We start from the raw sequence: 13,783 nt of genomic DNA, 5'->3' as shown, positions 1-13,783 counted from the left end.
GCTTAATAGCTGCAGCAGCCTGGGCTACACTGAGTAAGGATAATACCAAACACTCATTGGAAGAAGATAGTTACAAAAATCCTTTTACATGACCTATATTCAGTACCTGGGGCCACAGCCAGGAAAACGACTGAAGTGGGTTAGATTTACTATTTTTTTTCCCACAATCATCCAAAGCAAAAGACTACCTCTATTTGATTGGAAAAATAAAAAACAAGCTAAATCTATGAGTTTTAGGCAAGAACTGCATGTTCTTGCCTATCTTCCTTTATGCTCTTTATATGGATATCTCAGCCTAAGCCTACAGTTGTTTACCTTTCACTGTTAGATAACAGCCTGAGGAGGAGATGAAGCTTAGTTAGTACAGAGAAAGCTGATATCAAAATAATAATAATAAAAGTTTTTTCTCAAAGAGAGATTAATTGAAAGCTAGCAGTTAACTTCTGCCTGGAGAAGGAAAAACACGAGGAAATGTTCAAAGCATAGCCAAGCACTTGGGCTGATGATACCATGTAAAATGTCTATGCTTACACAGCCTCATTACAAAACAAGCAATACCTTTATTGTGTTCAGCCTCCAAAGGAAATCTAATGATTAATTTAATACCACATTTATTTTTAGATAGTACTGTAAGAATGCACATTACCTTACAAACACATAAAATGACAGAGCTCTGCCACAAGGAGTTTACGCTTGAACTTTGACAGATACAATAAAAAAACAAAAATACCAGGAATAACAGGAGGTGAGGGAGGTTAATCCTAGGAGGCTGAAAGGAGGGAGGAAGTTCTGAAAACAGGAACTGTTCCAAGAATAAAGAGCAAGCAATAGAGTCGGGCACATGGGAGTGATAAGCAGCAGTAGGAAGGATGACAGTGTGGAGCACAGGACACTGAGAAAAGCAGATCACGCAAAGACAGGAAAAAAAGAGCCTGTAAAGTTTATAATTAACATGTAAGAATGCATTTACATAATACATCACTGCTTCAGCTATTTCCAGAGAAGACAGATGTTGTAAAATCTAATCAGAAGTGTCTGTTTTTACTGGCCCTTCCCACCAGGAATACTAGTGTAATACTAGCTTGCATTATGAATACTCTGCACTTCTAATTCCCTAGTGGGAAGCAGGGACTACCAAAAGCCTTGCAGATAAAGAAAAAAAACCAACAAAATTTGTATGTTTAAGTTTTCATTCTTTTTCCTTGGAGTACCTGCTTTATATACCTCACACTATTTTCCAAATTCATCAGCTTGTCAAGAGAAAAAACACCTATTAAAACATTTTAATGATTTACTGTTTCCATTAAAATCTCATTATTTTACAATTTTCCTTTATAGACAGAGCATGGAGAGGCCAGGCATTGCTGTGGGAGTTCAATGTTTCAATCACTCTAACAACATTGCAGTTAAGCTGGACTCTTGGTAAAGACTTGTTTTCTGCAATCTGTGTCCAATTCTATCTTAAGGATCTAGATACTCTATAACAGTAACTGAATAAAGTTACGAGATTTCTATTAAGCAAAATGGCCCAGATTCTCTGCTGCTCTTGATAGCATCATTACATTAGTGCTACAAAGATTATGTTGATGGGTTTTAGGTACTGACATCTCAGTAAAAAACTCTGTGTCCGTTCCCTACTCCATTTTCCCTAAATAAAGACACTTATTAAATGTGCATGAGAGTTCTCTGTAGAAACCAGGAGCAGTTACTCCAGAAGGTGCAGTCACCTTTATACAGTAGCATGACTGAGTCTGAGTGCTTCTGCAAACAGCAAGGACTCACAGATCAGGCTTGTGTTTAATTACATTCAGTTAGGGATGCTTCTACTGAAGAAAGAGGTCTTTTCCACAACCACCTCATAGCACTTCTAACACAGGGGCGTGGGGGGGAAGGGGAGAGACAAGGTGCGTTAAAAAGTTTACGAGTTCTAGTATTTGGAAATTATGAAGTCAGTTAAACACATTGACCTACATTTTAATTATACAGGTAAATGCATTATTGATTTAATTGATGAGGCTCTCTAGCCTGTGGTAGCCCATTTATTTTTTTCCACTGAGTGGTTCACATGTGTAGAAGAGTACATCAGAAATTTTTTGTCCTGCATCATTTGGCTGGAAAGCAGAAATGCTATATTCCATTCCAGATTTAAGTAATCCATGATTATGTTTCCATAAGCATCAGAAAACAAGGCAAATTGCCCATGTGCAATGACGTTTAATAGAACTGTCTTGACTTTTTCTGCACCATGCAAGACAACATGTAAAGGAAGTTGAAGCCAGAATACTATAGCTGTCCTTTGAGAGGCCCACCACTGCAGGGGATGCAGCATTTAAGGAATTATGCCACAGAGTATATGCATATTGTACATGCGGACATAGCTTTACTGATAAATAAATTTGAGATTGCCTTTAAAATTAGTCTAGTCTGCAACTGGTGGAGGAAAATGAACTCCACAAGATCAGACCAGCATTCCACCTGGCCCAGCATTATTTCCTCCATTGTATACTAGCATATTCTCAAAGAGACAGAGCACCAGGAAAAGTAATCATTCTTTGGCATACTTTTCCTGTTTAAGCAACTTTAAGTCTCCCTGAATTAGTGGACATATTAAACCATCGCTTAACTAGCCCCCTTTAAAAATTCATTTATACTTTGTTCCCCAAAACATCCTTTAGCAATGAATTCCTCAGCTTGACTTTGCACTGCGTGAGAAAGCACTCCCTTTTGTCCATTTAAACCCTGACAACTGAAGCTTCATTGTGTACCCATCAGTCCTTGTGACTGCAAGCCAAAGGCATGCTTTACTCTGAATTTGCAAAAAGCCCGAAACCTTGACTCAAAGGCATGTGTTCTTCTCCTTACAGCTGACTAGCAGTTTCTAAACACTAATGACATTTATCCAGTATTTTAGCACATGAAACTGGATTGGAGAATACTTCTAATACAAGGCAGGACTTGGGAACTACAGCAGGGAGGTAGATGGCAGGAATAAGAGGGTGTTCTCCATTTAATTTAGCCGTGCACACTTCAAAGGCAGCAGCATCTCCACCATGACCTTGGGAAAATACGTCATCCAGAGTGTATTCTACCATTTTGCAGGGACATTCATACCAGGGATTCAAGTGGCAGAGTGGAAGACAGCATGCTAAATATTTTGAAATTAAGGTGAAGTTAGCACACCGAAGTCCTCAAACAGCTGTCTGTTTTCAGATGCTGTGAACCTGAGGACTGTGGCTTAGACACTCATTTGTTTGAAATCTTAAAAAGGTCATTCTCACATCACAAATACCTTGCAGCAAGAGTAGGAACCTTCTTTTAGAAACATTCAGAAGTGGTAAGTATAGCAATACAGAACACAAATCTGCAAAAAAGCTCTCTGGAAATACAAAAAAGCTGAACTACTGCAGACGGATTTCTAGACACATACTTCAGACAATCGCAAGTGAGCAGGAAACCAAATCAGAGCTGTGCCTCCCTAATTATTGCTTGACACAAAGAAAAAGCTGGGAAGGTTGGTAAGTCATCACCAAAGCTATAAAGGCGAAGAGAAAGTTTTAGAACATCATCATGTTGACAGCAGGCAATAATGCTGTCTTGGAACAAACACATTTAATAAAGGCAACACACAAAAATTTCACAAGTGTGTAAAATATTCAGTGGCAAGTCATTTTAAAAACAAGTGACCAATGACTAAAAGGTACCATGGAGTGTAGTAGCATCTGAACTGCTCGCAGGAGCTATCTGAAGGCAGCGACTCGAGATGGCGCTGCTGTCCCACAAAGCTGCCTAGTCACTGCGTCCTGGCAAGGGCACCAGCAAGCAGCTCCTCAGGATTTCCGACACCCAGCGATTCCTCTCGAGGCTCTGCGCAAGAGGTTGCCAAGCTTGCAATTTAGGATGGTGAAAACCTGGCTGGGTGGAGCATCTGCATGTTTCAAGTCATCGGTATAGGAGTTAACACCTAGTTTTCAGGTAACTTCTCACCAGCAGGTCCAGGCACACTGATGTTTCCAATGTCCAACTTGGAGTTCATAGGACAGTGATAAAGAGCCTCACTTTTCTAAACAGATGTGAAGTTTAATGACTTACCTGCTGCCAGGCTTAGCAGTAAATGCAGGACTTGGCAGTTCAGAAAGCACCACCACTACATCTTCCTAATTGCTTTCTCTATTTTTTCTTTTCCTCTCCTCCAACCTTCCTGCAGCCACTAGCTCAGCCCAGCATGCATGCTGCTGCACACCTGCTGGTGATGTTCATCCTCAACGCAGCACAGTCCTGCCCAGAGCAGGTCCAAATAGTGCAGTGTTTAATGCTCATCACAAGGGTACAGCGGCTGAGCTACTGACCTCACTGAGAAGGTTAAGGGGAGAAATGTCTACTCAGACAAGACTTAGGAAACCCAACATAAAAATAAGCAGGTCAAGAATTCCCTTTGTATTTCCTCCATGACAAACAGACCCTGGGGTACCTTTACCCACACATATTGCTCCATAAGTCAGATTCACCATACAATCAGTCACCATGTACTCTGTCCAGACAGAGCATAGACATTGTAGAAGGCTTGTAATACAGCCAAACCAGCAGCTTTTTGGTCAGTCACAGTAACCTGGTGTTCAGCAGCTTGGGGGCTACTATCAGAACAATGAACAATGTAAAGGCTAAAGGAAGAATTATGTTGCCACATCGCCCTGACATGTGTTCACAGGATCCAGTTATCAGATGCAAGGAGTGTTCTGCACTCTTGATATAACAGCAAGTCAGTTCATGACACATTAATACCAAGGTTGTGTGGAGCCCCAGAACCCACCTTCAAGAAGCTCCTCCACTTTACTAAGTACAAGCTGCTGCTCCTCTCCCAGGGTCATTTCAGAGGGAGGAGGTGGCAAAAGGCAACAAGTCTCAAAGCACTTCATCGGTAAACAAGATCCAATTCCTATCTGAAAGGTTCAGGACTGAAGACAGTTTATAACATGTACAGATGGTTTACAGGCTGGAAGAGGAATCCAGGCCTTTGAAGGCTTGGGATAGGACCAAGCAGTCCACTAGGTTCTTCATTTCAGTGTGGAAGGCAGATCCATTGCTCACAGTCTGTGCCATATGTAGTAATAAAGGATTTGGGAGTTGTCAACACCAGCAGCCAGCATTTAGCAATATACTGAAGTTCTGCTCATACACACAGGAAGAAATTCCCTTCCCTGCCTCAGGAACAGCCTGGGATACGTCTGGATAGACAGTAAAACCACTGGGTCCAGCTACCCATCAAGAAGAAAGGCCACTGACAAACCTAAGGGAAGGGAGGAGAGTGCAGCTTGCATCTGAGACAATGTCAGCCAAGGTTGAGGGAAGGAGGACGGAGGGGAAAAACAAAAACAAGAAAAGCCACTTCAGTGTGTTACATTTGCAAACTCAAATTACGGTCTCTTCCCTCTTCCCCCATCCCTCCAATTCCTTCTCTCCCCCAGTCTCCCTAAGGCAATGACTCTGCTGCTGGAGAGTGTGATCAGGGAATAATTTAAGACACAATAACTGTGTAGCCTTTATAAAACGGAAAAGTGTCCCATGTTCCGGAGTAAGGAGTGGGAGGTCTCTTCCTGCTGTATATCTGAGGAAAGCTCAGCCATGCTGTATGGCCCTCACTCCAGTGATGAGCAAAGACTGGCAGAGCCAGGAAAGAAAAATCCTGGCTTACACCACAGGTAGAGCCCACGGATGTGGCAGGAACCTGTACAGGGGAAGTTGCATTCGAAGCACCAGTTTACACAAAAGCTTCCTCATTAGGAGTGCCATTAATTTTGAGGAAGAGTTTGGCATCATCATTCTTCTGCTTTTTTTCTCTCTCTAGCCTGCGTCTGTAGCAGACCAGGTAGATGGGAAGGCAGAAGCCCAGCAAACTCAGACCAAGCAAGCCAACATTCACCTGCAGGAACAAAGATGAAATGAAATTAGGAAGGCTAGGAAGAAGACAACCTAGTCATGCATGCTGAAGTGTTGGAACCCTGCCCATACCACTCAGCTACAGGCAATCCAGGAGACGCCCTGTTCAGTGTATTGGCAACAGCTTCCACCGTATTTTTATTTATATTTCTGTGACCAGAGTACCATGTGTATAAAATAAGCACTGCAAGAGTTTGTTGCTGCAGATTACGGCTGAAGGTTCCACAAAACAAGGGCTGTTACAGCTCTTGCTATGACAGGCTATAGCTAGTCTACAGGTCTGACATTTCTCAATTTCATAAACAGAAAAGGCAGTAGAGTTTAAGCTGTGGTTCTTTCACATCACCACTGCTGACTGTAGGAGTAGCCTAAAGGTTGCCAGAACACAGGTGTGGGCACATGTAGCCTGCTCTTGCTCTCCTCAAGAACACCTGTGTCTTGACTGTAATGAGCTACCCAGACAGAATCTCAACCAGACATCACACTATACAGTAGCCCTTAAGGGCCGCTTGGCTTTCCTGACATCAGCAAACCAGATTTTACCAGCTTTTCATATCAGTAGCTCAAAGGAAACTTTACAGTACCTGCCACGTAACCTGTTCATAGGCTGCACTCCAGCAGCCTTCTCCCTTCCTCTTCCCCTATACAGTCACAGGGGTTAACAGCATTCCCTCCCAAGACCTCAGTACTTACACAGAAGAGGTTCTTGACAGCACCAAGGTAAGAGCAGACTAAGGAGCATGTAAAATTTGCTCTTTGTAACTGGGATTCATGCAAAGTAGCCCCCTTGTTTTCAAAGAAATCAGTTAAAACTGTCTTTACCACCAGGTTTGCACATTAAATTTTAGAAATACTTACCCAGAGAGGGTCTCCTTCCAAAGGTCCCGTCAATGCCATAAACAGAGGCTGCTGCAGAAGGGCAAAAAGGGCACTGACCAAAGACTGCAACCCTGTCAAGCTGCCAAACTGAGTAGAGGGGTATCTGCCATCAGAGAAAACAGTGGAATTATTATGTGTCACCTTGACTGTTCACATCACCCAGATCAGATTACATTCTCAATAGCCTAATCCAACAGAGCATAGTCCCAAGAGAGGCACAGTATGAAGAACTTATCTCCTGGCCTTCTGTGCAGCTCCCTCTTACTCTGTAGTAGTTATACCCAGCATTTAGTACAATGCTCTCTAGGACAGAACAAAGCTGGTGATGGGGGCCAGAGGCCTCATCTCTAGGCTACTCCCATGATGAACTTCAGAACTTAAATGTTAGTTCCAGTACTTATTATTGCAGAGTTTTGTTTTGCAGCTGTACCATGTGACAGGTTGAAATACTTAAATAACCACTGCTCTTAATGCAAAGGGAGAAGGACATTGATATTTACTAGTTAAAAGCAAGACCTCTTTGCCAGATGACAGCACTTGTGGCTGAGCAATCATTTTCATCTGGCCATAACAATTTGCTCCCTTTAGAAGGGAGTGAAACCTGCACAACAGGTTAGCATGTTTTCTTTTTTAGAGGACAGGTCTGATCCTATGTCAAATTAAACAATACTGTTGATTGGAAAGTGCTGAATACGAGATATCACTGATAGAAAAATAAGCCTCAGTAACAGTCCACATCCTTCTCTTCATGACTGAGCAGTGCTTAAAACAAATAAGGTTAAACTGAGCTTAGAAAAGGAGAATTGGACCAGAATGTTTGAATATCCAAAGTCACATTCAGACTAAAAATACCTCAATCCAGAAAGCTCCAAACAGGATTAATTGACAAGTACAGAAAAAGGCATTTACCTTGCCTAGAACAAAAGCTTTGGCTTCTAGCTGCCACAGAACCAAAAGTTCATGTATTATTTAGGCCAAGTCTTAGATGGGTTTTCTAGCTTGGACTTTCTGGTTACCAAGACTAAAACCTTTGACAGAAAGGTCAATAACTTCTTTCTGTTCCCCCGTCCAACAGGTCAGGACAGAGGGGCAGATCTGTTTTTAAAACCAAAACATTGCTTAATAAGGAGGAGAGTATTTAGACCAATTTATTGATAAGTTTGAAACAGGATACGTGACCCATCCTGGGAAAGGGAGTAGGCTTCATTAATGGCATCTTAAGCAATGCTTTACTAGTGTAATTTCAGAGCAGACCAGAAGCAATGCATTCAGTTAATGTTAATGTTTTATGCACATAGCTACTTATTGTCGGACAAAAATAAATAAATAAAATCCTCAAGTTTCTACTATATAACTTCATTGTTGATAACCTAGTCATCCCCCAAGGCTCACATGTAGCTGTCCCCATCTTACTGCAGTCGCTATGCCAAAGGAGTTAGCTGTACGGCCAAACAACAAAAGCATCAGCTAGGACTTCAGTCCAGCTACTATCATGTCCAGCACTGCTGAGGAAGCAAGTCACATCAGTTTTCCCTTCTGACCATGAGGACTTAGCTTCCTGAGTTTCCTCTCGGCTGAAGAAATTATCAACCCAAACAGGATCACCTGGCCAGTCATACACTACGAATAGAGACTTACACAGCTGCGTAGAGGCCTCCCACAGCTGAGTGGATGAATCCTCTCACAATTGTGTGCAAAATGAAGGAAAGAATCTAGAAAGAGAAGCAGAAAATGTCAGGTGTCAGATATCATCTAGATGTGCCAGATCCCAACACACAACCTTTCCTAAAAGCTGCTCTCCTTCTTAGCACAAAGGCAGGCTTGAGGAGCCCAGAACCAAAACTTACGAGATCAGCACAGGGAAAGACAAATTGTTCTCAAAGCAGTACATTTCCTTACTTTGAGAAGGCTAGCATATAGTGCCCCTGAGGTTAACCACACACAAAATCTGATTTGCAGCTGGCACTGTTGCAAACACATGTCCCCAGCAACCACGACCAGGGTCATAATGCTTTTTTGAGCTCTTTGCCTGTTCAGTTAATTTTCCACAAGTTATTGCAGACAATATGCAAGCATGAGTAAACTATAGCTGTTCTCTTACGTCACCAAGGTACATTCAACTAGAATAAAAGTCACTAAATTTCTCTGCCAGACAAGTGGTGCCACAGAACAAATATTTTAACAGATTTATAATCCCATGAGTATCACTGGGCATAGTTCAGAGTAGCATTTAGTGCAAAAAACAATAACTATTTATTGGTTTCATGCATCTTACTGCAGATTTTCTGACAGCAGTTTAAATCAGGCCCAGGTTAAACAGAGGCACTACTGAGGGGACCTCAGCAGGAAAGTATCTGGGACTACAGAACTCAGTTCCAGAAACTCAGAAGTGAGGGAAAAAAATGCATATCAACTCTGGCACTTTTAACTAGAGCTACCTCTTCAGGTTCTCTCAAGAGAGATAAATTGTACTACATTATCTGTTTTAACTCTAGGAAGGCTGAGGTTCCCAAAGCAGCACAAAACTCTCCTAGCAGTGCCAAAAAGCCCTCCTTCTATCAGCTGGCTCTGCTGGTTTGCAGGACCTCCCTGCACATTCTGTGCCAGGACCCTCATTGCCAGCCCCTCCAGCACATCCATCCATTTGACTTATTCACCTGTAATGGTAGGTTAGGAATAAGACAGGTGACTCCAAATCCAACCAGCAGGAGGTTCGTAAACGCAAAGGCATTGATGGCATTGGTGATTTTCTGGATCTGACGATCACGTTTTTTCTTTTTCTTATCACTTCTGAAAAATAGCAAGAACTGTGTTACAAAAATCATCTCCAGCAGCTACCAGAATTCACAGCAGGACTTTCCACATCCCATATCAGCCCTCTCTAAACCAGTTAGACTAGAGATCTGCCTTCATCTGCCCTTGTGGAATCTCCATCAATGGAAACCAAGAAAAGGCTGGGCAATTATCTCAGTGCAGTTATTCACACTGTTAGGCTAGGACAGTTCAAGTACCCCCTTGCCACAATTTAGATTTGCTCTTCTTGACTGATCTTAGTGGACAGTGAAGTGTGTTTGATTCTCTCCTCTTTGCAAAGACAGAGAGGAGATTTCTGGCTTTGTTTTCCAAAGAACTAAATTTTGTTTCAGTCTTTCTTCCCAAATCATGTTTTCTAGACCTGTTCACTGCCTTTCTCTGGACTTCCTCCAGTTAGCCAACATCTTTCTGAAATAGTGGTCTCAAAGCTGGATACAAAATACAAATTCAGCCCTCAGTGCCACACAGAGACATGGATTAGGTCAAGTCATATACTGGGATACAGAAATAAAGATGCTGTATTCATTTGCTTTTTGCCCCATCAAGATTGCCTTAAATCACTTTATAGTATTTGATATTATGCAGAGCATAGGGGGCCTGCTACGCGGCTGCATGTCCCGTGTGCTGCATATTACGCACTGCTCAGTGTTGCTCTCCTCATTGTCTTCTGAGGCATCATCACACTCTTTCAGTCGCCAGTCCATGATGTACCCGATCACAGGTGCTGTCAACAAGCACAGCAGTTGCAACACTCCAAAAATGGAAGTGTAAAGACTCACTGCAGGGAGAGAGAGAAAAGTGCATCAGTCCAAGGAGAATCTAGCAGCTATAGAACAAAGGACAGCAAAGATCTTCCCCACTGATCATTTCCCTTATTAAGAGCCCAGATCCCCTGTATTCACAGGCTAACTGGAAGGCTGAAGGAGCCGAGACACCAAAAACTCATTTCATCAGTCAGCTTCTCAGAGGCAGACCATTTCAGTGGACATGCTGGGTGGGCTTGCTGCTTTGAAAATAAGGACAGCACCATCAGCCCAACAGCAGTTAGGTCTCTAGGAATGGCACCCCAGCAAATGTTCAGTGCCAGAAAGTTTCTTATGGCTAGGAGCAACAAGGAAAACTCTTACAGAGCAATAAACCCTGAACAGCCACCCCTGCTTTCATCATCTCCTCTCCACCCTTGCTGGGAGCTCATGCCCTAGCCCCACAAGGACAATCCAAACTGGAAAGGTGAGGCCTAACCTGCTTTGTACAGAATAGACAAATCTGGGGGTTGAATGGGGAGAAGGAAGGATCAGCAGCAGGAAACCTAGCATTTGAGATCAGCTGTCAGGACTTCAAATTGAGGAAGACTTTTTCCATCTTTAATATTACGGGGAGTTTACGTGGATCACTATGGGACATCTGATGCATGCCAACTTGGAAGAAACTCCCCTCTTACTAGACAGTTGCCCCCACCCTGCAGTGCTTTCTCTACTTCCTCACTACAGCCTACGTGATGGATTTGCAGGCATCACACAGAAGGGCTGGTGAGTCACAGTGTACCACAGCTCTGAGAAAAAGATGCAATTCTGAAACTGCCCATCTCAGCACAGAGTGCTCGGAAGTTACAGCACCATAAGCAAAACGTAAGCAAAAAAAAAAATTTAGTTCGTCCCTCCCTCCGCGTCTCTAGAGCTCTCCCAAAGCAATACAGACATGAGCTATACCCAAATTAATCTGGTAACTGCAAGAAGTTGCCAACAAACCCTCTCTCCCTACACGATCGCAGCAAACCCCAGCAGGGCTCCCTCCCTGTGCCAGGCATGGCACTGAATGATATGTTCCCAGCTCCAGAAACCTAAAAGGAACTTCCAGCTCCAGTCTCCAAACACCCATTCCTGCCCTCATCACTGCTACACAGGCAAGCCCTGAAGTGGCCCCACATCTCATCTCATTATAGCAGTTGCTGCAGCCAAGAGAGACAGGTGGTATCACCCTCTGCAAACACTCCAGGAGCTGATTTGCTTTTGTCTGGTTATTTTTTAATAGAGGGTAAGAAGCTAGCCATGTTGTCAAGTTTTGCTTCTTCATGCTACTCTGAACACAGAGAGCAGAAGCCAGCTTGCAGTGAGGAATGAAGTTTGGGGAGAGTGCGGAAAGGAAAGGAGTGATCATAGCTGTTGCAGGAAGACTCTCTGGGCTTGTCTATCATTTTAAAAGACTTCTCCCCCCTCCCCCCCAAGATGAAGAACAGTATCTTGTAAGTACCAGCAGATTCAGTAGAGGCTTGGAGAGAACAAACAGCAAAAGGCTGCACGCACAGGCATAGGCCTGGCTCCCTGGCCGCATGTCATCATCTCAGACTTGGGACTGCCCTGAACATGGACCGCACACAGCTGAGGTTTCCAGCACACCCTGATTCCACCCAGGTCTCCAAGTATTGCCAGATTTAGTAGCAAGGTGTCAATTTCTGAGCAACCCAGACAAATTTCAAATCCCAAACACAACCAGTAGGAAGACTGAGGAGCTGACAACATGATTACGCAGTCATTTATAGGGTTACTGAACTCCTTAACTTCTCCATCTTGAGAGGGTTTTCAGAAGATAAGCAGCCATGGGCTGACTGCTTTTTCTGCCTCTAGGCTTCATGGCAGGTCTAAGTCACTGCAGTATGCACAGGAAGCAGGACTATTGAGGACTAAGATTTTACTCTGTTATTTTTTCCACATCTCTCTCTCCTATTCTGCTCCTAGATATCTTTGCTTTCTTTGACACTAACAGTACTTGCAAGAACGACTCCGTTCTCTTCCCTTGCCCAGTGCTCCTGAGTGCAGCTGCAAGTGGAGCTTTCTAAAATCAGGTACATGTAAAAAGCAGCAAGAACTAAGGCACCCAAGCGAATACAGTGTCCCATCCTCTCCTGATTCCCCCCTCCACCCGATTAGATTTCTAGAGATCTGTGCACTTCTTGGAACTCTTCACACAGCTTGATGTTGCTGCCACCAGATAATACTACTGTTTTGCTGATGCCATGGAAACATCGAGGCAGCAGGCTGCAGCGCAAGCCCAGGCTGCAATAAGGGGTGGGGAGAAGGAGAAAATAAGGAAGAAATCTCAAAAGTGGCACAGAAAAATTATATACCCAAGAGGCATAACTGCTTTCTTAACACAGAACTTGATCTATGCAGTATAATAGCATATATTTAACACTAAGCCTCAAATACCAAGGAAAAAAAAAAAAAGGAAAAAGAAAAGGAAGAAAAACAATGAGAGCATGCCATGGTAAAAAAAAAAAGTGTGAAAGAGTTAAAGGTAAGCAGAAAACAGAGCTGTGCTGGGAACTGTGGAGAGTGTGAAATTTGTCCTATTTACTGTTTAATGTCTGAATTGGCTCTTGAGCCAGGAGATAAAGAGCTGAATGCTGCAGGCTGTCAAAGGCTCCAGAAACAAAGAAATTCAGGGAATGCCAGGGCACTTGGAGTTTCCCGAGTTTCCTTCCCTCCCCCAGGGCTCACTCCTGTTTTCAGAGGAGTGCCTCTTGATTTATCAGCTTCCCCCAATCCAGATTCAACAAGTTCAGACTGGATCTTACTACAAAGGGGAAAAAAAAAGTATTGTTTTGCAATCCTGGGTATTTTCAACCAGTAAACTAATATACTCTTTCCTGTTTGCTCCATGTACTGAACCAGAGCTGTAAATACAGACGAGTCCAGCGCAGTGCCTGCTCCTGCACCTCCCCAGCACACACCAAGCTGCACAAAACAGCAATGACTTCACCCTTCCCACCCCTGCTGCTGGGCCGAGACACCTAGTCCAACCATTAGTCATGAGAGTCAGCTGCTCTGTACTTTGTGCTTGCTTAGGATAAGCAAAGCAAATACCTGATGAAATAGTTTTTCCAGTGGAAAAAAAAAAACCCACCACATTCTGTCCTGAGAGGCTACTTGCAACAACCCATCTGGGGAAATAACATGGAATAGTATTTAACAGACACTACGCTAAAATTAGTTTGACATTCAAGCGCCTACCTCACTGCCCCTCCGCTCTGGGCCAGTTCCAGCTCTGCTAGACCCCACCAGCAGCTGTCAGCTGCACTCCGGCACAAGCAATTGCCAAACACGGTGTATCTGCTGAGTAATCAGGCATGCTGGCTTCTTGCAAGGACTAAGGCTGG

The 13,783-nt window shown here is 43.4% G+C and overlaps 1 protein-coding gene across 2 annotated transcripts in view; it reads right to left on the bottom strand.

Annotated features, from left to right (window-relative positions):
- Window positions 1-540: 540 nt before the first annotated feature.
- Window positions 541-13,783, bottom strand: part of SLC43A2 (solute carrier family 43 member 2) — a 33,220-nt gene continuing 19,977 nt past the window's right edge. For both annotated transcript variants that reach the window (XM_062592315.1, XM_062592316.1), the window contains exons 10-14: window positions 10,267-10,405; window positions 9,471-9,603; window positions 8,452-8,525; window positions 6,793-6,916; window positions 541-5,917 (exon numbers count right to left, since the gene is read on the bottom strand). In XM_062592315.1, the coding sequence (XP_062448299.1) occupies window positions 5,756-5,917; window positions 6,793-6,916; window positions 8,452-8,525; window positions 9,471-9,603; window positions 10,267-10,405 (632 nt within the window). In that variant the 3' untranslated portion in view covers window positions 541-5,755. The remainder of the gene's footprint in view (window positions 5,918-6,792; window positions 6,917-8,451; window positions 8,526-9,470; window positions 9,604-10,266; window positions 10,406-13,783) is intronic.

This window comes from Rhea pennata, chromosome 20, assembly GCF_028389875.1.
Source record: "Rhea pennata isolate bPtePen1 chromosome 20, bPtePen1.pri, whole genome shotgun sequence".
NCBI classification, from domain to species: Eukaryota; Metazoa; Chordata; class Aves; order Rheiformes; family Rheidae; genus Rhea; species Rhea pennata.
Note: the sequence above shows the minus strand (reverse complement) of the source record. Positions and strands in the feature narration are given on the sequence as shown.